General features: G+C 41.1%; 3 protein-coding genes across 3 annotated transcripts; 1 reads left to right on the top strand and 2 right to left on the bottom strand.

Moving 5' to 3' along the window:
• Nucleotides 1-137: 137 nt before the first annotated feature.
• On the bottom strand, nt 138-4,941 carry tfb2m (transcription factor B2, mitochondrial). Its single transcript, XM_079186509.1, has 10 exons — nt 4,801-4,941; nt 4,056-4,415; nt 3,378-3,561; nt 3,115-3,206; nt 2,812-2,965; nt 2,316-2,464; nt 1,714-1,803; nt 1,402-1,461; nt 1,152-1,300; nt 138-977 (listed from the first exon to the last, which is right to left on the bottom strand). Exons 2-10 carry the CDS (start codon nt 4,341-4,343, stop codon nt 788-790), a joined length of 1,356 nt encoding a protein of 451 aa, XP_079042635.1. The 5' UTR covers nt 4,344-4,415; nt 4,801-4,941; the 3' UTR covers nt 138-787.
• Nucleotides 4,942-5,249: 308 nt separating this feature from the next.
• Nucleotides 5,250-13,720, top strand: LOC306700284 (saccharopine dehydrogenase-like oxidoreductase). Its single transcript, XM_079165264.1, has 12 exons — nt 5,250-5,528; nt 6,799-6,911; nt 8,317-8,397; nt 9,314-9,443; nt 9,604-9,653; nt 9,880-10,010; nt 10,626-10,743; nt 11,079-11,198; nt 11,333-11,389; nt 11,530-11,641; nt 11,894-11,975; nt 12,287-13,720. The coding sequence occupies exons 1-12, from the start codon at nt 5,330-5,332 to the stop codon at nt 12,375-12,377; spliced, it is 1,284 nt and encodes a 427-aa protein (XP_079021390.1). The 5' UTR covers nt 5,250-5,329; the 3' UTR covers nt 12,378-13,720.
• Nucleotides 13,721-14,540: 820 nt separating this feature from the next.
• On the bottom strand, nt 14,541-23,920 carry gcfc2 (GC-rich sequence DNA-binding factor 2). The gene is made up of 18 exons (XM_079166998.1): nt 23,570-23,920; nt 23,204-23,299; nt 22,484-22,666; nt 20,152-20,403; nt 19,844-19,944; nt 19,441-19,586; nt 18,998-19,181; nt 18,715-18,826; nt 18,534-18,585; nt 17,852-17,949; nt 17,445-17,644; nt 17,201-17,345; nt 16,770-16,891; nt 16,378-16,454; nt 16,088-16,154; nt 15,821-15,967; nt 15,493-15,629; nt 14,541-15,104 (listed from the first exon to the last, which is right to left on the bottom strand). Exons 1-18 carry the CDS (start codon nt 23,883-23,885, stop codon nt 14,972-14,974), a joined length of 2,568 nt encoding a protein of 855 aa, XP_079023124.1. The 5' UTR covers nt 23,886-23,920; the 3' UTR covers nt 14,541-14,971.
• Nucleotides 23,921-23,992: the final 72 nt, after the last annotated feature.

The following is a 23,992-nucleotide window of genomic DNA, read 5'->3' on the forward strand; positions in this document are numbered from 1 at the left end:
ATAAAATACTGTGTGGAGAATGACAGTTCCAAAAACAGAAATATGATTAATCCATTTAATCACCATGTGTTCACCTTGTGCAACCAGGAAATAAGAGTAATAGATTCAAAATAAGAGCATTGCAGGTTCAAGCATTTACTGAAACAGGACTGACATCATGGTCTCCCACACACACTGTATATCAAAATTCTGATTTAATGTTTTTCTTCCAAATCAAATTACACACAGCTTACACAGTCCGTAAGACATGACATTTGAGACATTGAACTAGTATGCACACATGAGGGATATAAATAAATACAAAGATTTGCTTCCACCATCTTCCTGCACTGTTATTACAGGTTTGGAAAATTATGCAAAACAAGATACATGTTGTGTTGTGACACTGTTGTCACACTATACTGCATCAGCAAAACTGCAGTTGCATACATCATTTGATGATATGCACATTTCTGAATTAAAAGATCATTAGCATGAGCTGGTGCACCCGTGAGGCTGTTTTTTTCCAGCCCCCTTGAACATGCAGACCTTTATTCTGCAACTTTGATTTGAATCACTGCAGAGACCTGCTGCATCCATTTCATGAACATTTCACTTATTACTATTTCTGTTCTTGTATGCATGTATGCACTAATGTATGCACTAATGTATGCATCTTCTGTATGCCTGTTTTAATACATTACACTTTTTTGTATATTACATCATCACTATACATTATACATGCGTGTTATTTTTACTTGTCTATTCAATTTGTATAAAAATATAACTAAGACCTGTGTGTCTATCATCAGCCCCAACCCTCCCTCTGTGTGTTCTCCAAAATCTCTTCATAAAGCCAGCTCTGTGCGAACTCCTGACTCTTGTCCATCAGCTGGAACAGTCGAAGATACTCCTCTGGATACACATGACCCGTCAGTATGTCCTCCGGCATGCCCATCTCCGATAGCAGCTTACTCCCACTATCTGGAGACCACAGACTAGGAACAGACAGAAGAGAGGGAGAATGAGCAAGAGGAAAATATGGTTGGAAGATGTGTTGGCTGGAACAGCCTATGATACTATTATAGTATGGATGCAGTTCTTTGATGCGACATGTACAATGTGTTGACTACAGGCCTGTCTCAATAGCTTTGTACGCGTGTATTGCTTACTTGAGCCGGTCCATGAGCTTGACCTTCCTCTTTGCCAGACACTGTTTGATCATCATCAGCAGAGTTGAAGCATTGGACGGAGTGAGGCCTGCAGAGAACAGATCAGCCCGCGGACGCAGACGCACCAGGCACAAGTGGTCATTGGGAAGCTGAGGGGAGAAAGAGGCAGAGGATGAAGGGAGAGGTTTTATTAAAACAGACAGTAACAATCACTTTACATTGCTGCTATTGAGGTTGCTCTCTTCCTAACCTTGCCCTTGGAGCTTGGTACTCTCTGTTTTGAAGACCTCACAAATGACTCCCAGGGCTCCTGCACAGACAGAAATGAGAAGGTTGACCACTAGAACACTATCACATTCACCCTCTTTGTGTTGAAAATGAGTGCAAACATGGAAGCTCTGGTAGCATAAAACAAAACACTGCAACATGCTCTTTTTTTAAAACTTTAAAATACTTTTTTGTTTTTGCTGTAAACAGCTGTTCAAATGTCAACATTACTGGTTTTACACATTAGCATAATAACCTAAATGTATTGTATCTGTCACCCTCCCTCATACTGTACCTTGTGCAGTAGTTCGATATCACAGGCCATCTGCCAGAGGACACTGAAGGCTCTGTAGTGCATCATTTCTCCCGGACGTGACACCAGTTTCTGATGGACACATAACTGCGTTACATATTTTACACAAGGATCAAAGAACGACACATAATCAGATTATCATTTAAGTAACCAGACAACGGTTTCCCTCAGCTTTAAGTAGTGCTTGAGTTGTCAGCAGCAATATGACAGATCAATAAAGCTGATGATATAAGTGCAGCAGTAACTAAGGCTGTGGTTACACTCGTCTTTTCAATGCGACCTTTGTATCAGATTGATCGGGCAGGTTGCATTGTGGACACACGGATGCGGACACAGCTGAACTCTGATCCGACGCATCTGATCACAAAAGTCGCATTAAAAAGACAAGTGTAACCACAGCCTCAGCATAGATCTGAGTTGGTTTAAAGCTGCTCAATATGACAACAAGAGGCATGAGCATGGATGTAACCATCCCCATCCTCATGGTGACAAAACACAAACACTCCCAGACAAATTTAGACTCTCTGATCAAACCGTTTGTCATTTCTACATATGCAGAGCTTATAATGTTCTTGTTCGTTTACCAGGTATTCCTTCTCGCTTATGAAGAGGTTGAGCTCTACTCTTCCGTATCTGTAGACAGACAGCCGTTCAAACAAAGCGTAAACCATCTTCAGCAGCATTCCACGCTCATTACGCAGAGGCAGGATACCCACTACCCTCACTGGGATGTCTAGAAAGACACATGCATGAACACATTACCGATGAAGATCAGTGTACATTCAGTTAAGTGTGTTATTGTGTAAAAGGTACATATCAAGTCATTACAATGATGAAATGTGAGTTATTATTCTAAACATATTCATCTAAATGTGGATCTTAATATAGGTAATAGTTATAGGTATATATGTTTATGGTGAAGAATCCTGGCATTTCTAAGCTTTAGGATTATACTGACTGTATGAAGGGGTGATTTGTTTGCAGCCAGAGGCTCAACAAGAGGAAACCTCTTCGTGTGTACGTATTTGTGAGAGATTGAAGTTGCAACACAGTGGTGTCTTAGTTTGTTTTTTCTCTCACCATCAGTCCAGTTAGCTTCTGATATTCCCAGGTCAGTGAACAGTTTGTCAGTGAACATCACAGGGGGTTTAAGGTGTCCACTGCCAATGGGGTCTAGCTTGAAATAGTCACAGTGAACCACTTCCAGCTGACCATCAAGACGACCTTCCAACTCCTACAACATGAAAACATCATTTATTTGACTAACTGCTACATAAAAGGAAAATGAATGAACTAACAAATCAAATCTGATAATTAAAATGAGAGTAGAACAAAGCGTAAAGATACAAAACGTCGTGAGATGCAGAGAGGTGTTTGTGTTACCTGTAGATCAGGTAGGAAGAACCTGTCCCCTTCAAGAGCCACAACTCTCTGAGCACCAGCACTCAGCAGTGTCCTCGTCAACACCCCCGGACCTAAGACAGACACAAAAATAACCCATCAATTAATTGTAGTTTCACAGACGAGACTAATCAAATGTGCACAAACTTATAAATGATAAATGCACATATTTTATATTTTTAACATTCACTCGTTAAGTTTTCCTCCATGTTTCGCACTGACTTAAAGATTGTACACATACATACCTGGGTTGCAGTCGAAGATAACACTTTTAGCATCCACAGATCCGAGATGCTGTGTGACCAATTCAGCCAGGTCTGGGTCCACTATGAAGTGTCTAATTTTTTTACAGGACTGAGCACGGCGTACATTCTCCTCTACCTCACCATGGTCCAGTAAGTCGTACCGGCACAGAGGACGACATTGGCCCTGGAGAAAGACAGGAACGCACTTAGAGAGTGAAAACTATTTATATAATATGTGGAAAAAGCTCACTGTGTCAGAAACCACTGTCAATTGTTTCCTTTATTATCTTTTTCAGTTTACTGCACAAACTCAAGATTGTTATCAATGCTTGGATTTTCTCCTCGCACAAAGTGGTTATAGTAGCCATGAAAACCTCTGAATTATACAGTGTATTGGGATGGAACCAAAATAATTAAAATTTAAAACTTAATGGTCCCTGAGGAAAACTTTGAGCATTGCGGCAGCAGACAGTAACACAATACAGCAAACTAGAATACAGCATGGATAGGAATACAAAAAAGGTGTCAACATCTGGGCTAATAACAGTCGTCTTGGGCAAAACATTTGGGGCCGAATAGATCTATGTGCCTTAACAATAAAGGAAACACGGCTGTATAAAACAGAATATCAGACCATAGGGATGAAAAGAAAGCGGGTGATCAAAGACGAATGCCTACCTGTACAGCTACAGCAGACAGGTTCCGGTGTGCGAGTGCTGAGGAGGGGGACGTCCTCTCTGCACGGGGCTGTTGGGAGCTTGGACCCAGTGTGGGCCGGCCAGGACCCGAAGAGAGAGAGTCCAGTCTGTAGGCCCTTCTATGAAGCATAGGAGCCCCAGGGACACAGAGGCCATAATGACCCACAGGGGCCAACACTGCTTTGTGCAAACAGGACCTACTTCTGATGGTCTGGCAGCAAGCAGAGCGCATCATCAGGTCTACCACTCTACAGATCTGGGTAGACATGGTGGACCAGTGGACCTGTAACTACAGAGGAGAGGGGGAGGAAGGTCGGGGACCTCTTCAGGAGGCCATTGCCTAGAGGGAATGGGGAGGAAAAGGGGCCAATGATGTTAAGGTGAATAGCAGGCATTGAAGTGACACCAACATAGAATACTAAATACTAAATTATAAATGACTGGCTTTAAATGTTTTATGGGATTAAGTTAATATAATATGTTATACTGGCACGTGGGAAGGTAAACTTGATGGCTTAAATCTATCGGTCTAACTGGAGAAGCGTTCCCGGTCCTACATCCTGTATATTCACAAGTTCGCCAAGAGGTACAAAATAACCTCGCAGACAATCTGTTACATGAAGGCGTTGAGCAGTTTCATGATACTGACTTATATATATATGTTGTTAGCCGACTGGCTAGCCGTACGCTTACAACTGAAACGTTTTAATTTCGTACAGACATACCTTATCGAAGATGATCCTATATGTATCCAAATATAACCACATTGGTGACATACAAGTGGCTATTGCCTGCCTGTTCGCTGGTAAAACTCCGTGACATTGAGTGGCCGACCCCCGTCAGTTATTTGTGCAACTCTCGTGGTGCTGCAGGCGCATGTGAATGTCGTCATTGACAGGCGACTTCAACTAAGGCCAATGAGAAAACCCAGGGAGAAAATCCAGGAAGTTGTCATACTAACATACGAATGTACAAAATAAATTAAGCACAACTAACTGATAGCATTACTAGAAGTACATAAATTGATGGAAAAAAACACTTAACGCAACACACTGTCTTTATATGCAACTGTTTCGGTAGCAAAAATAAGTACCGCTGTTGTTAATGTCTGTTAGCATATTAGCATAATGTTGCTACGGAAGTAGAAAGCAGTGCTGTCAAAACTGCAGCACGCAGTCGTACTCTCTCCTGTCAGTCTCCGTGAGAGGTGAAGGTACCATCGCAGTGAGATCCTCCAGCCTGTTAGCTGTCACTATGGCCCGTGTTGAGACATCATCCAACAGGCCCTACCACCTGGTTATCTTCGGAGCCTCTGGGTTCACGGGACAGTTTGTGGTGGAGGAGGTGGCCCGGACTGTGTCCGAGGGTCCGAAAGGGAACCTGAAGTGGGCCGTGGCAGGCCGGAGCAAGCAGAAGCTGGAAAAAGTTCTGGAGCAGGCCGCCGGAGTCCTCAGTATGTATCTAAACAATCCCATTAGTTGTGGTAGTTAGTTCTGTTCAACGTATGTCATATGCTAGGAGGTTGTATTTGGTGAGACTGCGCCTTTTATCTGATATTTCAAAAGTACTTTGTATTTCTAAAGCAACGGGTAATTGCTTAACTCCGACTCCGGACGACTAATCTGTGTAAGCTGGGCTCGCTGATAGTGATACGTTTAACATGAGGTACAAAGTACAAGCAAGGTTGCGACAAAAAGGAACCTTTTTATTTACACTATTTTTATTATGAAAGGATCGAAATTGATTCATTCAAGTAATTGATTGATCTATTTTCAGCCTAACAATAACAAAGCGCATCTCAAGTTCCCTATTAGAGTCCATATTGATGTCTTCACGTGGTTTTCTGTTTAATCCATTTATTCGAAAAACAGGAAATTCTCCCTTTTTGAAAAGCTTTATCCAGCAAACATCTGCCTTTCGCTTTATAAATAACTTAAATGATTAATTCATTTTAAAAATACGTAGCTATTCATTTTCTGTTGATTAACTCATCGATTCATTGGTGAGTCATTTCAGCTCTAAATACAGAAATATAATTCACCTCCATTGCGATTAATTTGTGGACTGTGTAACAAATATTTAGTGAATATATTAAGTATGCCAGAAGTTTTCCAGTTTGATCATTTGTATCCATGCAACACTCTAAACATGGAAAATGAAGTCACTAGATCAAGACCGGAGAGCTATTCTGCTGTCATGATAGGAATGTGAGTTTCCAGAGGATTAGATAGTTATTCTGTTGTCTCATCAGGGAGTGCACAACAGCTGATGGAACAAACCTGCTCACTGTACAATCCCCTTCCATGACAGCACACACGCAGCCCGACAAGCCTTTCAGTTAACGCTCAAAACTGCAGTTTGTCTGTTTAAACAGAAATGTGCCTTTCCCCCAAAGAGTTACAGTGGCACATTTTAAAACAGCTTATATGGTTTTAGCAAGTTCTTTCTTTTTTAGGCCACTTATGTTTGGCAAATACTGTACAATTGAAAAGTTACAGGTTTGAAATCCTTAAACACATTTCATCCAACACAGACATTATTCCTCCTTTTTTATTTTTTATTTTAATAATTTTCACACCTGGGAATCATGAATATTTTTATTTATGAGGGCTATGATAGAAACTGAGAGTTGTATAGCAAACATTTGGTTCTAAATATGCTATAGCACTTAAGAGCCTATCCTTACAAAGTGTATGTGTGTGTTTGTGTGTGTGTGTCTGCAGGTAAGCCCGAGCTCAGGTCAGAGGTGGACATTATCGTGGCAGATGTCGAGGAACCAGACTCCCTTGCAGCCATGTGCAAACAGGCTGTACTTGTTCTCAACTGTGTGGGGCCTGTAAGTAGACGCCTGGGATTGTTCTTCTTCAGCACACAGAACCTGCTCCGTCACATGACACAAACAATTTTTTTCTCACATCATCATCTCACATCATTGGCATGTTGGCGTCTCCCATCTCCTCAACATAGCTCTGTTTTCTCTCTCTCTTTCTCTCACACACACACACACACACACACACACTCACTCTCACTCTCACTCTCACACTCACACACAGCAGCGTTTATTTGCACAATGAGGGCTACTGACTTACAGGACACAATAAGTCGTATTGTATTAAAGTCAGAATGAAAAGTGGGTTTCCAGAACCGCTCTGCGTCCTGTGCATCATTCAGGGTCTTGTTCTTCCACTGCAGTAACCACCACTGTTTCACACAGCAGCACTTTGCCAGCTTGGTTAAAACTGAGGCACAAAGTTTAAGTCAAAAAGAGTTGTCGTTCTGTTCAGTGTGAGTGTTTTTATGTTGACAACACAAAGCCATGTATCTAAAAAATGAAAGACCACACTGTATTCTGTAAACCACACGTTTTGCATAATAGTCTCAGGAACAGGAACAAGGATTGTCAAATAGGGAGAATGTACCTTGCTCTGCAAATTGGTCTGTGTAGTAATACATGATTCAGCCGTGTACCAACAGTCAACCAAAGGAAGATTACTGTTAAAGATCACAACCGGAAAGCCGACTCATAAGAATCGCATGAGTCATTTGACCTCCATGTAAAATTTAACATGAATATACAAAACACATGACTGCACAATGAACAAGTTAACAGGATAGTCAGGGAGGGATCATTTCTTACTGCAACACTGGAAATGTCAGGGAGCCTCTGTGGATCGAGATCAGGGGGGAGTGGTGAGCATAGATACTGGCAGGTTATGGTGGGAAAATGTATTGGATATGAAGAAATATACGGTTTTGCATTGTCATGGTTCTTAACCAACGAGGCCTCATACAACCTTCACACTTGGCCGACTTTTTTTGTCCGTTAGTAACAATAAGCTAGAGGACCTGGAGGTGTCCACTCTGATATGAAAGACAAGAAACTGATTTTGATCGTTTTATGACGTGGTTACCCAAGACGTTGTAGATAAAAGCTGAGATTGAGAAATGTTTCTTTAAATTCTTGTTATGTCGGTGTCACTGCATGCATGCTATACAAATAGCTTCTCTGATACCAGATATTTGCTGCATAAACATAATTAATTAAGTCAACGTAGGCTGATCCACTTTTGCAGGTTTTCTTCATCAGAAATAAGTGGCTTCCTCTGTGTATGTGAGGAGACGTGTTAATCTACAAGCTCTCCAGACCAACATGAACTATAGTTGACCGATCATCAACCAAAGTAGGAGAGAAAGGAGGAAACAGTGCATTGATGTGTGTGTGTGTGTGTGTGTGTGTGTAGTACAGGTTCTATGGCGAGCCAGTGGTCAAAGCCTGTGTGGAGAATGGAGCCCACCATATTGACATCAGTGGAGAGCCTCAGGTATGCTCATAGTGCTGTGTGCACACCATTAATCATTACATACTGTAAGATCGTTATTGGTAGGGAAGGCAACTATCGCTTTATTTTAGTAATCAAGTATTCTACTGTTCATTCCATTCATTTTATTGAATGAAATATATGTTTGCTTTATTTTTAATGAGAAATTGTAAACGTACAAAGAAGAAAATGAAGCGGGTCTCTCAAAATGAACAGAAATTGTTAAATTGCATACAATAATATTATCTGTCAAAACTAAACCCATTTAGTGCCTTAAGTGTCGTATTACATTGTGGGTTTTAAATGGAACATTTGAATGCAAACAAATAAGTGTAAAGATAATTTAAAGTTACTTTTTAAAAAGGTTCACCTCTTATGGGCCACTCCTAACTAAAACTAAAACTTTAAATACTCAAACACATATATTTAAAAACATATAGTGTAGATTAGACACATTTGCGTTACTGACCTTTACACTATTCATTTTACCAAATAATTTAGACTTTAATCAAATTGCCAAATAAGAATTTGAATCTTCTGTCTCTCCCTGCATGTTGTAAGTGGACCCTACATGGATCTAATCCTGCAGATGTCTTAACATTCAGCTTGTGTGTTTGAATTAAATGGGAGACGTGCTGCATTTCATGCTGTAGCCTCTTAGACAAAATAATCTCTCACTTTGCCACATGACGGCAGTTTTCCCTCGCTGTCAGATGCCGGTCTGTAATGCAGCGTGTATCAGTCTCAGCTCCTTCAGGTTCTCTGAGAGCTACACAAAATACCCCACCACCCTAACCCCACAATGGGACGAACTTCACCATAGCTTCATGCTCATCAGAATCAGTTGAATTTAATACATTATAGACAATTACTTTTACATTGCTTTTCTACATGTGTGTGTGTTTCTGTCTGTATTCAGTTTCTGGAGGGCATGCAGTTGAACTACAGCAGCCAGGCAGCTGAGAAAGGTGTCTACATCATAGGCAGCTGTGGATTCGACTCCATACCTGCGGACATGGGAGTCCTCTACACCAGGGACCAGTTCAAGGGTACGTATATACCGATATGCTCACAAACGCACATAAACAATTAACCATCTGAGATGGACATGCAGCGGTCCACTCACTCTCTTTCTGCTGCTATTAATGATTCATTCATTGTCGTATTATTCTCTGCTAAAACATGGTTTGTGTGTATATGTGTTCACAGGAACGCTGACTGCAGTGGAGAGCTTCCTGACTGTCGGCTCAGGCGATGATGTATGTAACTACATTACCCACAAGTCCAAGCAATGAACCCGCTTGTTTTTGTTCCTTGATAACCCACTTGCCTCCTCATTTCTGTACACTCTTATATTTATGTGGCATTTCATTTTTTTCTCCTAATCTCAAATGTGACTTGTTTTGTCTTTGTTAATGTTGCTCTCCTTTTCCTCCACATTTTCTCCCTTTTCTATATGTTTGTCTCTCCGTCTTCCTCTATCAGGGCGGATGTATCCATGATGGCACGTGGCAGTCGGCTATCTACGGCTTTTCCGACGGCCAGAAGCTCCAGAGTCTCAGGAGGAAGTTTAATCACAAACCTCTCCCTACTGTTGGCTCTAAACTTAAACGCAGGTACGTAGAGGAGGAAAATAAAATCTTTTACCTTTTCTTAATGGCGCCTCCACAGCCAGTTTGTCAAAGTTGGTAAATCAACATTATGTAGTACATAGTATGTTTACGTTCAAACACAAATGCAGGCTAATCTACACATTTGAAAAGCCCTTTTGGAGCCAGTATGTCATTACTGGAGACCTTTGTTGTATCTTAATCAGTCATGAAAGGATAGGTTCACGATCTTTCTTAAAACAGCAGCAGTGCGGAAACACAAAGGGGAGATTTTATACTGGAAAGACTGTAACTTGGGAATACTCTTGATTTGGTAACACAGACTGTTTAGATAACCTTTGGAACAATGAGGATTGATGGGGCAATACCTATATATCAATATTTGAGTGCTTGAGTGTTTTTTAAATGGCCTCAAACATATCTTTGCTATTTTGGTTACAATTTGTAATAATATTGGTGGATAATCCTCTTACCACATCTGTACCAGTGTCTGGTACAGAGTTGAATCCCACCATCCTTCAGCACACGCAAGAGCATGTTCTGAAGTTGGACCCGGTTTTCATGCTGTTGAAAGTATTGTGTTTTCTCAGTATATTTCTTTGTGTGTTTGTGTATTTGTAGGGGAAATTTGTTCTTTAGTAATGAGATCCAGCAGTATACGGTGCCGTTCATGGGCTCCGATCCCTCCGTTGTGAAGAGAACTCAGCGCTTTCTGGTGGAGGAACATCAGGAAAAGCCGGTCAGCCTTTATTTTCTGTTTATTTTACACAATATTCCTTTAATGATTGTAAAATGATAATTCTTAATAGCGTTCTTGCAGAGAAGCATCAGAGAGACCCTACTGTGTCTAATTTAAGTTTCACAGATGTGACCAATTAGGATTTTAAGTTTTCATCCCCACCTGTTCTTCTCAATATTATTAGTTTTTACTTCGGACCTTAAGAGTCGATGTGCAGGGACACTACCTCAACCGTCTTGTTTTCAGGATAAGATGGCACCAAAATGGAAACGGTATGTTTATTACTGCCTCTGCTATGTTTGTCGAGCATTAAATACAAGTTGTATTTACTTCAGGTTCAGTATGGAGCGTATGCAGGAGTAGGAGGTATCAGCAACGTCGTCAAGCTGATGTTTGCTGGCATGATGTTCTGGATCTTAGTCAAGTTCAGTTTTGGACGCAATCTACTCATCAAGGTAAACAAACATGGCGTGAACTGACTTTAACTGAATACTCTACCATTGAAACTAAAAAGTCAGAGTACACATACTGTGTGCTGGGAGATGGTTACATGCTTATGTCTGTCTGTTGTTCGTACTCTCCTTCTCAGCACCCAGAGTTCTTCTCCTTTGGACTCTTCTCCAAGGCCGGACCAACTAGAAAGCAGGTAAAGTGCTGACCAGAAAATAAGGTTTATACTATTAGTTAATGCTCTTCTGTGGTTCCATTTAGTTTGGATGGTAACGTATGATGAAAAGAAGATGCTCTGTATTGTGATGTGTGTGTGTGTGTCCATGTTTGTATTAGATGGAGGGGTCATCCTTCCAGTTTGCTCTCTATGGAGAGGGCTACACAGAGGGACAGGACCCTTCCCAGGGGAAACCTAACGGCAAGATCCGCACACTGGTTCAGGGACCAGGTAACTGGAAATCTTAGTAGAATAGTAGGTTGTGTACTTGATGTTGAAGAGATACTTGTTTGGCTTGAAATATTTTAAACCCTCCACGAATGAAGTTGTGAAAACATAGCAGTGATATGAACACCAACCATGTTTGTTGTTTCTATTCATGCTGGTTATTATGCAAATCACACCAGGTACCCAGTCTGGCCTGTTCAACACCATCCTTGTTGTGGGTTGTGGTTATTCTATTGTCTTTTTCTTATTACTCAGAGTGTGGATATGTGGCCACGCCCATCACCATGGTACAGGCTGCTCTAACAATCCTCAACGAACCCACAGCCTTGCCCAAAACGTAAGTTCTCACATCTACTGCCCGAACTGGAAATTAATTTACACCCAAATACAAATACAGCACACAACATGAACTACTTAAGGAACAGTGTGTAGCATTTGGGGGATATCGTGGCAGAATTTGGAGCAGGTCCTCTGAACAGAGCCAGCTGTCTTGTTTCTACAGTAGAACGAACTAATTAGTCATTATTTCTTTTCTTTTTTTTGTTTACAGTCTGGTGTTTAAACATCCAGGAAATCTAAGAATGTCACTTGTTAAAATTCAAGACACTTGGGTATGAAACTCTTTTCTTTTTTATCCTTCATTTCCAGGGGAGGAGTTTATACTCCAGGAGCTGCTTTTGCAAAAACCACACTGACGGACCGCCTCAACAAACACGGCATCCAGTTTTCTGTCATCTAAAGTTTGTCCTCCCCCTGATGCCATACTCCAGGTTTTCTCAGCACTTACTAATATGCATAATAACAACAAGAAAGTTTCCAACTTTTGAGGAGAGCTATTTCATCACGAGCACCTTGACTAGAGATGGAGTGCACTTTAAGATGAAGTTCTAACATTATTTTTGGTGGTACTTTCTGCATTTATCTATTTCATTTGGTCTTCATTTGGCTTGAATGTTCTATTAACCCTCTGCTTGTAAGACAAAAGGCACAGCTGCAGCAGCGTTTTCTAGCCAAGGACAGTAAAAGAACCGTTTTGTGTAAATGGGTTTAAACATGGCCGTCCACGAACATGATTGCTAATGAAAGGAGGATTTTGTCTAGGTATACTTTATGTAGTTGTTAATCATGTTTGTACCTTTCATCATGCCAAAGATTGATTTGTAACATTTTGTGCAGACAAAAATTTAAATTAAGATCTTACAGTGTATTCATAAAATGATACTGTATCCACATCATCTGGATAAAAATAGACTCCTCAGTTGCCACACCTTCATGTTGTAGTCTATATGGCATTAACCTGCACAGGACGCCCCCTGTTATTAAATAGCAACAGTATAGCCGGCTGATAGCTTCATAGTATAAAATGTAAAGATCCTGGACATTGTTTCCCATGGCAGGATTGAGGATTAGTAAAGTAGGTTGAATCGGTGCTAGAGATGTAGCAAACTGTATCAAACGTGTCAGCTGTAACTACTATTCAACTTCTAGAATCTGTTTAAGTGTTGTCCTTTTGAAATACAGTAGCTTCATATGCACAAGTACACTAACCAGGTAGCTGTATGTGTCAGAATAGACACTTGCTGTTTGTGTGTGTGTGTGTGTGTGTGCGTGTGTGTGCACGTACATGCTTGCCTTTCCTGGCCTGTTAGCTCAAAATTCTGCTAGCTTTGTTTTAATAGTTAATATTTGGACTATCACAAAATCATTTTTTTTTGTGTAGCTGAATGTTGCAACAGTTCACATATCCAGTTGTTTGCTTTTGAGCCTTATTCAGAAAATGCATCCAGTTGTTTGTGCACAAAACGGCATGAGTTACTCCATGAGCCTGACACATCCCCTCTGCTGTTTTGTTCACAAGTGTGTGGAAGGGTTGAGTTTAGCTTTTTATTGTTATTTTTGATCTGAAGAAGCTTGTCACTCCTGTGGACTGGAATTATTTCATCCACAAAGTGATGATGTTGATCCCAGTGCTTGTTTTTCATGTTCGAGCATCATGTGCACGTGACGAAAAATGTTTGGGGGTTTTGTTTTGGTGTGCTTTGCTTTGGATGGGCCTCATAAATAAAACCAACTCTGCTCAGAGAAAGAAGTCTTTTGTCTTTCATGTTCAAAAGCTTTCCAGAACTTTTGTGTTGTACATTTAATTAAATAATAAATTAATTAATTAATTGTCTTGGGGCGCTGCCATAGCATCGGGGTTGAGGCATGAGCCATGAACCACGCCGGCACTAATTCAAGTCCGACCTTTCCTCATGTCTCATTTCCTTTCATTGTTCTGTTACCTCTAGAATAAAAGGCATAATAAACATGCCAGAGAGCGCTGGCCTGAAGAATATTCAGAAATACCTTTTTTAATTTACTGTAGATGTACAGTGAAACAATTCCTTTGACCATTTCTGTTAGATTTAGCAGCTGACTTTGTATTTGTTGATGGAAATGCAGTTGAAAAACAAGACTCAGGCCATGTAACTGGAGATGTTCTTTACAGCGGTGCATATGGTGTGTTTGTGTGAAAGCAGGACAAACACCAACATGGGTGTCACCGGTTATTTGCCTTCATAATGGGGTCGTGAAATCCCTCGTCACTGTATCGTCATGGTGGGATGAAAAGCTGTGTTCCCGGCTTAAGTTCATGGACTTTTAGATCGTTTTGTTTAAATAGTGTATGTAATAGAATAAATGTTGGTCAAAGCATATTTTCCTCAAATCTCATCCATCCAGATGACAGTGACATCCTATCTTTTGCTGCCAATACCGCCACCTCTTCTCATTGACCTAAATAAGATATTGGTTCATAATGCTCTACAAACCGTTCTCTTAACCTAAAAGAGCCGACCTGCAGTGTTAGTTCCCGTGGTGTCAGCTGCTAGAAACATTTCACAGTTGTAAACAGTCAAAGTATCCAAAAGTAGTTTATTTCCTGTTGCAGTCAGGGAATATGACATCAGCTTCAAATATTTATTCATTAAAATAGTCATCTCCTGTACAAAACAGACAGCAAATTGTTCATGACTAAAATAACATTAAACGCAGGAGGGAGAATTATTTTTCCCCACACTTTTTTGGCAGAGTCCTTTTGTTAAACAATTAATTTGTATGATTTTTAGCTCACACTTTCTGCTCCACCTCACGTGCACTTTGTATATACAGTATGTAAACAGTGCTGTCCTGATAAGCAGTGGCTATCTACCATAAGGAGACACACTTGCCCTCATGGCTCTATATGTATGATCTAGTTCACAGGGCAGAGTCGCCTCCGTTCCTCTCCTGCTGTATAATGTCTTTGACAACTGCTTTCAAAATAACAGTGTACTCTGTTTGATAGTTTGTTGTTCACATGGTGTCTTGGTTCAGCAGCTGATGAGAGTAGATGACATCTTCATAGTGGTATTTCTCTGCTATCGCCATGATGGAGTCATTGCACCGGACTCTACTCAAAATCTGCAACACTTCAACCACAGAAGACCTACAGGAGACAGGCACACAGCAGTGATTAGAGAGTTGTGTGTTATAAATGTATGAAGGAAAGTCATTAAATCGGGATGAAATTCACTAAACAAATTGTCCATTTTTTTGTCACTGCAGACGTCATGATGGGGCAATAGGGAGTCAACTTCTATGTCCAACTGCTGTTGCATCATCTTGTAAAAACAAACATGCAGGCTGTTTGAGTAAATCAAAGTACCAAGAGAAGGATTATGGATTTTAGCACTTACTAAGCTGTTTAAAGGTAAACTTAATGACATGATACATTAAGAAATAGTCTTTTTCCTATTTTACTGTGACAAAGTTGAACTTACAGCAATTTCTAAAATATTTTTCTTTCCAATGGAAAAACTTGTTATTTTTATTACTTGGTGTTTGGATCTTCAGGAGACTGCTGTTTGCAGATGGTATGAACTTCCTGAACAAGATGGTTTCTGAAATTCTGGAGCTGAGGCAAACATTCATTCTCTCCTTTGAACCAAGAGAGCGGCAAACAATCACCGATCTATAGATAGATAGATAGATAGATAGATAGATAGATAGATAGATAGATAGATAGATAGATAGATAGATAGATAGAGATAGGTAGTGGGAGGTTAAGCAAAATAGAAGCGTGAGGGATAGACGACAAACAACCAGATCAAGACAAGTGCACAGACTCCAAAAATACACATTCCAAATTTAAAATGTAAACACCTTTGTGCATGCGGGTACGGCGTTGTTGTACAGTGTCTGAGTGCACATGGTGATCATCAGGTATCGGTTCAGCAGTTTGTCCAACATCAGTTCCTTCAAAGCAGACTCAGGAAGCAGCAAATCCCATTTTCCCATGTTTCCTAGCAGCTAATATAAACACAAGACGGTGATTAACATACAGCAGCCGGGAACTCCCCACTTGGAGAGGCTGAAACAATATAAAGCACACAAGTCTTTAAAAAAAAAAAGAATCTGTAAGAGCAGTACTTTGACGGCCGTCCAGAACTGTTGATCCCTGAAGCGACACTGAGGAGACAACCTGTCTTCTAGCAACCTGAGTAGAAAAACAAAACAGCAAATATAACAGATTGAAAATACCACAGAACGTCATAAAGTAATTTGAGTTAAAGGTTATTGATCGACCATTTTATCTAATGATTAAGCAGAAACGTGTCGCATTTGAGTCTTTACTGTATAATGAAAAAAAGGGACTTCTTCATCGTAAACAAGGAAAACACGTGTAATGTAGAAACTGAAAGAGGTAAGGAGAGACTGACTTTTTGGGGTACAGAGGGATGAAGACATCTTCATCTACACAGCTCCTCAGTCGACTGATCACAGCCTCTTTGAATGCCTGCATGGGACATAGATACACATCGTTAACACAAACACAAAGCAGTTTGTCGTCCCTTTTTGTATTGTATTGTAAATAAAATGTTCACACTCTTATTACTGTTCATGCACGTAAAACTAATGGTTTTGCAGGTTTTACAGAAAGCTTAAAGGCTCCATTATTTAAATGCTCAATCAGATGCTAAGCCTCCTCCTGACTGATCTCAAGTAACCACAATTGGACTATGAAAATAGAAACCATCGCCCATCCCTATTAACATTGAAAATGAACTAAAATAGCAAAGCAGGAGGATTTCTGCGTCAGTGTTTACTTCACCTTGACCGGTTTACTTTGCTCTCCTTCAAAGATGGAATAGTCCTCCTTCAGTCTGTGACAAACATCCGATAGACAGACTGACTGACGGCGGGACATGGGATCCCACACCAGCTCCACATAGGCTAAGCAAAGACAGAGCAAGAAAAAAGAAGAAGTGATGTTTCTGTCGTTTGACACATCTATGATGTCAAACACACTGATCCGGAGGTCAAGGATAGAGTGTTGAGGGATTGTTCTATATGATAAAACCTTTCAATCTTTAAGTTGTGGAGCTATAAATCAAACAGCCTTTCTCCATTGCTATGTGCGCGTTCTCTTGCATTTGAACATATGACACTTATTGCAATATGGCTAATTTTATGAGTGGTGGATATGTACAAGTGTGTGAAAGACATAGGGAAAAGTCACATAACAGTGAGTGAGTGAGGTACCTGTTATTTTGGGTAGGACCGTCTTTTCTATGACATTAGACAGCGTCTGTCTGTCTGTGTGCTCCAGCTCCTCGTGCCCATGGCCATGACAGAAGGTCTCAACAGCTGTGAACCACGGGAGGTTTTCAAAGTCCCCAATACCGTCCTGGAACATACAAATAACATTGGACACATAACGTTAGTTGTGTTATGGCATCTGTGTGTATGTATGAGCTAGTCTCTGTGTATGTATCCTCGATTGTACCTTTAGTGGGTTCCAGGCGAGTAAGTTATGTCTGATGATGGGGTTCAACAACTTGGGCAGACAGAGAGAGATGTAGGCACTGTGGTAAGAGTCAGAGTAAGACCCTCTCCATTCTTCAAATCGGGACAGAATCTTCTTAACGTCGCAGAAGTCGCTCTGGACGTCAGAAAACACAGCCTCGGATCTCGACAGGATGTCAGCTGGAGAGGGAAGGAAGGCGGGTCAGACAAAAGCAAACAAGCGACCACATTAATTCAGCCTGGACCTCGGCTTTCTTCTACTTAGGATTCTCTGCAATTTTTTAAATAAAAAGTGAGCGAAAGAGAAAAGAGAAAGTTGCAGTATGTAGTGTACAGAACAGTGCAGCTGTTTAAATAAAACCCGGGTCTATAGGTTGAACACCTCACCTATTGTCTTCTGCAGCTGCTCCTCCTCCTCAGCTGAGGGCTGTGTGTCTTCAGGTATATCAGCATCTTGTTCGGCTTCAACACTAGAGGCTACCTCGCTGCAACATGTCAGACAAATATCATACAAATTAAAACTATAAAGAGATATTGTCGTTAAACTTTATTTAAAGACGAGACGATGGTGAGATTCAGTCCTGACAACTGTGCTACTATCATGCATGAAGTTAGCGGTTTGCAGGTTGGCTCTCATAAAGGCTGGGAGGCTCTTAATCATTCAACCTGTGTGTTTCATCAGATCATGATAATATAAAATCTAATGTGACATAGGTTATGGGTTTGGGCTAGACTAGATGAAATGCTCGATATAATCTGGTGACTAAAAGGACATTTAACTAAGACTACATACAAAAAAATATATACGAGATAAAACATTTTGACTAAAAGTTGATTAAAATGTAATTTTTGCCAACTGAAACTAGACCAGAAGTATGAAGGATAAAAATGACTAAAATGCGACTAAAACTAAAAAGCATTTTTGTGTGAAGATTAAAACTAAGACTGAATCTAAAATAGCTGCCAAATAAACACTGATACAAATATCTGTGAACAGGTAGTGATGCAAAAGGAAACAAACCATGACATGAACATTTCTTATCTTGAAAGATATTTTTATTACACTCACCCTTGAGTTTCTGTTATATTAGTGGAGTTGCCGCTCTGCTCATCTGTGTTACCTAGAAAAAAATTGGATAAAAAAAACAGTTAATTTTAATCTTCCTTCCGGAGACTATTTTGAGACTTATTATACAGAGACGGTGACAGACACATTGTACAGATACACAAATGCACATGTAGTTACTCACAGCTGAGGTCGGCCTGCTCCTTGATCCTCTGTCGTCTCTGTGCTAACAGCTCATCCATCTGCTCAGACAACAGAGAGTGCAACTCCAGTTCCAGTGAGTTGATCTCCATAACCTGTCGACAATCAACATATTATCCCCAGTCAGCATATTATCATCATCCGTCTCCAGAAGGGAGGTATTTCTGCAGCTTCCAGTTGATCCAGCTGTTCAATACCAGATGTTCAATACAATTCAATGATAGTTAACAGCGGACAATAACTGAACAGATGTACTCGTCTCTGACCTTCTCCCGTAGACACTCCACCAGGTTGTGGACGTAGAGGGTCATGTCCCTGTAGAACCTCAGCTGTCTCTCTGAGGAACATTCCTCCAGAATCTCCGCGGAGGATTTAGCGTTCTCAACATCGCTCTCCATCCTCCTCAGCTCCGCCTGCCGTGCTCTGTGCACCTCCTTCAGAGAGTCTAGTCTAGAAAGAAAGAAAATCAGAGAGAGGTGTCGTGTGAAGTAAGGAGTTCACGAGTATTTGTTTGATTACAGCACATGTATTGTTTGGCAATGTGGAATCACTTTAACATGGAATGGAAAATATTGTTACCCTTTTTATTGTTAAATAGTACAATATTAAGGCATATCAGACCAATATTTCTTGAATGAATGTTATCTCTATAATGTCTAATTTATGATGTGGTGCGACATTAAGGCAAATAAAGCTCGTGGAAACTTACTTTCCAGTGATCCTCTTCTTGACCATTGAGATACTGATGTGAGGAAGAGTTGGGATTTTGACTCCTGCCGATCTCTTCTTTTGTCGTCCTCTGAGTCGCCGGCTGCTGCTGTTGCTGTAGCTGCTGGACTCACTGCCAGATGGGCTCTGAGGGGAAGAAAGTAGGATAAAGAATGTCAAAGTTGCAGTACTGAGGGTAACAGCGGGTACACTAGCAGATGGCTTGAGTCTTCAGAAAGAGACTATTCTGCCATTGGAGAGCAGCCAATTTTACACTAGATGAGACAAAAGTTCAATACAGAAAGAGCGAGACAGACAAATGACACTAGAAAGAGAGCGAACAGAAGAAAATTATCAAGAAAATTGGGAAAAACAGTAAGCGGCCTGCCTCAATCTCTTCCTACCTGTCCTCCTGGCCGTCTTTTGACTCCCTTCTCAATCTGTGTCTCCTCCCAAAGTTCCTGCTCTTCTCCATCAGTTCCTGAGCGACTGCCATCACTTTCTCCTAGATTACACACAAACACACTAAATAGTACACTTCACATCCCCACAATTTGGTGCAAAAGCAAGCAAAGCCTTTCAGGCAGCCAGCCTATCGTAATACCATTTTAGTGTAGTTACGTTGCTACTAGACAAAACAGTCGTCACAAAATGCAAATTCCATGTTAAGAAAGATATCACCAATGTATTCATTTCTCCCGGCCTCTCATACCGAGTTTCTCTGCAATCCTCTCCCTAATGCTCTTCAGTCTTGGGGCAAACTCGATTCTTCTCTCATGATCATCTGGCTCCTCATCATCATCAGCAGCAACTCTTTCCTCTTCATCTTCCCGGCTGTAGTGATCTGGGGTGCTACCAGCGGAGCTGTGGCCATCTCTACCCAGGGAAATGAATTCTTTCTGGGCTCGAGTGGCGTGACGCTGCCGCCTGGCTGCCTTGATCTCTTCAGCATTAGGGATAACGACTGTAAAGACACATCGAGAGACAATTAAGTCCAGGTATACACAAGGATGTATGGCAGACACACACACTCATACACACACACTAACACCAAACATACCAGATGTAGGTATACAGCAAGCAGGATACCACATACCAATTATCATACGCAATAACAGCAGTCGTAAAAGAAAGTCGCCTTATTAACCCTGCTTGAAATGATGACAAGAGATGTGCACTATATGTTTTTCTCACTGGCAGTAATAACAATGTGTACTGAAAATAAGAACAGTAATCAGAGACACATTGCATTATACATCATACTAGGTTGCAGTGTTTCCCCTAGGTTTACAGCTTAAAGCAGGGGTATTCAATTAAATTTACCAAAAGGTCCAGAGTGAGAAAATCTCCTCGTGCAAAGGTCCGGAACATTACAATAATATCTAACTTGCGCTATTTAGTGCCATATATATATGAGTGTGCATGGACTTTATCTGTGGTTATTAATCCACTTGTTTCGGCTCTATTCTCTCTGTTAACTTCATTGTTGAACAGTGAATTCATGTGTTAGGATTCTGATCATATTGGGCTCTTAGGTTTATTTTCTGTGACTTCGTTTCAGATGTGAGTGGGTACGTTTGCTACAAATGAGACCTACTGTTTTTATACTGCCCGTTGGAATAATTCACCTATACGAGTCTGTCCATTCTTAGTTTAAGACTCTGGTCTCTATGAACACTTGTCTCTTTTAGAAGATTGTGTTGGGAAATTACTTTACTGACTCACGTAATAAGTTACCTGCTCTGCTATCCATTTCCTTGTCTCTTCCCCGTGTGTCACGGTGTGTGTACATCTCACTGGTACATCAGGTGATGTGATTTACAACGCATTGGTCGGCGTGTTTCCTGCACCGCTGAACAAGTGCCGTAAATGCTGCGCAGGTTAAAATAGAACTGCTCCGTCAAAATGTAATAATTCTCAATTATCTATCGGTTTTCGGTCCTGGGTCCGGATGCAATGGCGTCTGGGTCCGGACCGGACCGCGGTCCGCCAATTAGTGACCCCTGACTTAAAGGAATCATGGTGTTCATGTGTTTCATTTAATGACAGCATTAACATTTCTTTTTATGACAATTATCCACAAGGTGTGCAGCTTTTGTCACTGCAGTGCATCTTTCTGGGCTTCTGGAAGAACATTTCCAGAGCCTCTTGATATTTATTTATGCATGTATGCAATATATGTATTTATTTACTTACTTACCAAGATCAGTCTTGTGCAGCCAGGGGGAGTATTTCCCCTCTGACAGCCAAGCTGGGTCAAAACCGGTCATCCGGTGGTGACTGGACTTTAGCTGCTTGTCGGGGGCGTGCAGCACTTGGGCTCTTTCCCGTACTTAGCAGGAGAGCGAGTTTTCCCATCTCCACCACGCAGATATTGTTGTCTGCTTTTCAGGTGGTTGACGCGACATTTTTTCCGAAGCGCGCTCTCTGTCCGCTGGTGTGAGTGTGCTCACCTGTGTTTGCGCGCACGTGTCTGTGTGTGTGTGTGTGTGCATGCGCGCATATCGGGGCAGAACTCCGCCATGCGCGATACAGAGAGCAGAGGAGAATTGTAAATGCGCGACCATGTAGAGACAGAAATGACATGCCGTCGTGTCAATAAGATAAATAAGATAAGGCTATTTAGTTTGTTTAATAAAAGAACAAGGTGTAGACCTGTTCTATAGGAAAGGGAACCTTAAATTACTTCTGTTTTGATCTGGCGCTATATAGAAAATAAAAATTAAACAAAATTCACTTGACCTTCAAGGGGGGGGGGGCGCCCCCCTAATACAATGGTAGGGGAAACACTGAGGTTGCATGTATGTCTACACTTGGAGGTGGGCCGAGGATGACTATGTCAGAGTGGAGGGAGTATTGTAAAATGGATGTAGAGTAATAAATGTTGCAAGAGATCAATAAACAGGCAGCAAGTAGCAACATTTCTTAGTGTGTTTAATCTACTAATGCAGATCCTCTCTGACCGAAGATCTGAGCAGAGCTTTTCACCGCTTTGAGTCTGTCACAACAACACTTCTGTGGAGAACACCCACAAAGACACATACTTGGTTTAGCTGGTATAGAAGGAGAGCAGCTGGAATCTGAGGCTGAGGCAGCTGAGAGAGAACTGAGATCACTGAGATCACTTTCATCGTCGTCGTCGTCGTCGTCGTCATCATCATCATTACGGTGTATGGCATGATCTTGCTTGGAAGAAGCAGAAGTTGCAGCACCTCCACCTGCTGGGGCTGGAAGAGAGGAGAGGGAGGCGTGAAAAAATGTAAAGTATGATTATGTTTGCCAACATTATTATCTAGATAAATACTGAATTAAGATGAAAATCCTAAATATTTCTCTAATGACTAAGATGACGTGTGTAGGCTGACACTCAAAACATTTTCAACGGGTAAGAGTTTTGTATCGGCATCTTTTCTAAATCAATATATCTGTACTTTAGACCAAATCTTCCTCGTCTAAGCTATAATGATTTATCCGCCCCCACTCCCCTTTTCACACAAATTCTTAAACGTTATTTGTCAAAATAAACCAAATCCATCTGTATTTCATCAGGGTATACAACCGGTTAATCTGATTGGTATTATTATAGAGAAAATATTAGAGACATAGACATCAGACTGCATTATTGTTAGCTAGCAGTACTTAAAAAGCGGGCGCCTGACATGTATTTAGTGTTGATGGACTGTATTTATAGATCTGTGTATGTAATGCAGCATCTATCACAGTGGGCCATGAGTGTGTCTAGTGTGAACCAGTCAGGCTCTTACCTGTGCTGGTGTTGGCAGCTGAAGCGTCCTTCCGCCTCACTTTGAACAGCACAGCTTTATCAGAGGACTTCTTCACTCTGAATGTTGGTTCCTCAGCTGAGACAGTAAACACAAAATCAGAGATCCATGAGCACAAAACTGCTGCTGACAGAGAGTGATGAACAATCCTACGCCAACACAGAATCGTATTGTTAATACTATTGTTCAATACTATCTATATGCTTTTAAGCGTTATCAATATGACACAAAACAATATATCAAAAGGCAAATGTATTAATATTTATTTTGATTCTTACGTTGCTATGACGTACTGGGGTCCATCTTTGAAACCATTGATATCAAGACGCCGTATTTACACTTATTTACCTTCTTTATCTTCAGAAAAACTGAGGATGGAGTTTGTTTTCTTCTTAAACCCATCTTTGTTCCTCTCTTCTCTTTCTTCTGTCACTTCCGACGTCTCCCCGTCCTCTCCGTCACTGCTGTCCGACTTGGGAGGCGTCGTTTCCCGCTTGGAGCTGCAGCTAATGCCGCGGCCCTGGGCCGGTTTGGACGGCTTATTTACGGCAGCAGCAGCTTTCTCATGATCCTCTTCATCTCCTCTGTTCGCCTGCTGGTCCTCCTCGTCGCTGGACTTCTCTTTCCTCTGTCGAAAGTTCCTCCTTGGTTTTTTGTTGAACATGTTTGTGATACTGCTACATGGAGGCAGACTAACTAGTTTGCTGCTGGCGCTGAACTGCGTTACGTTACGTTACGTTAAAAACAGTTCGACAAAGTCGCAAAACCTAA

Source organism: Pholis gunnellus (genome assembly GCF_910591455.1).
Source record: "Pholis gunnellus genome assembly, chromosome: 1".
In the NCBI taxonomy this organism is placed as follows: Eukaryota; Metazoa; Chordata; class Actinopteri; order Perciformes; family Pholidae; genus Pholis; species Pholis gunnellus.

Coding starts and splice junctions, on each gene's coding strand:
- tfb2m (XM_079186509.1), bottom strand. CDS start 4,343: ATGTCTACCCAGATCTGTAGAGTGGTAGACCTGATGATGCGCTCTGCT. Junction 3,562..4,055: donor TGTCTGCTGTAGCTGTACAG/GTAGGCATTCGT, acceptor GTCTTTCTCCAG/GGCCAATGTCGTCCTCTGTG. Junction 978..1,151: donor AAGCTCATGGACCGGCTCAA/GTAAGCAATACA, acceptor GTCTGTTCCTAG/TCTGTGGTCTCCAGATAGTG.
- gcfc2 (XM_079166998.1), bottom strand. CDS start 23,885: ATGTTCAACAAAAAACCAAGGAGGAACTTTCGACAGAGGAAAGAGAAG. Junction 17,950..18,533: donor AATATAACAGAAACTCAAGG/GTGAGTGTAATA, acceptor GACATGTTGCAG/CGAGGTAGCCTCTAGTGTTG. Junction 15,968..16,087: donor AGTTCTGGACGGCCGTCAAA/GTACTGCTCTTA, acceptor TGTTTATATTAG/CTGCTAGGAAACATGGGAAA.
- LOC306700284 (XM_079165264.1), top strand. CDS start 5,330: ATGGCCCGTGTTGAGACATCATCCAACAGGCCCTACCACCTGGTTATC. Junction 10,011..10,625: donor GGCTCTAAACTTAAACGCAG/GTACGTAGAGGA, acceptor GTGTATTTGTAG/GGGAAATTTGTTCTTTAGTA. Junction 11,199..11,332: donor GACGCAATCTACTCATCAAG/GTAAACAAACAT, acceptor TCTCCTTCTCAG/CACCCAGAGTTCTTCTCCTT.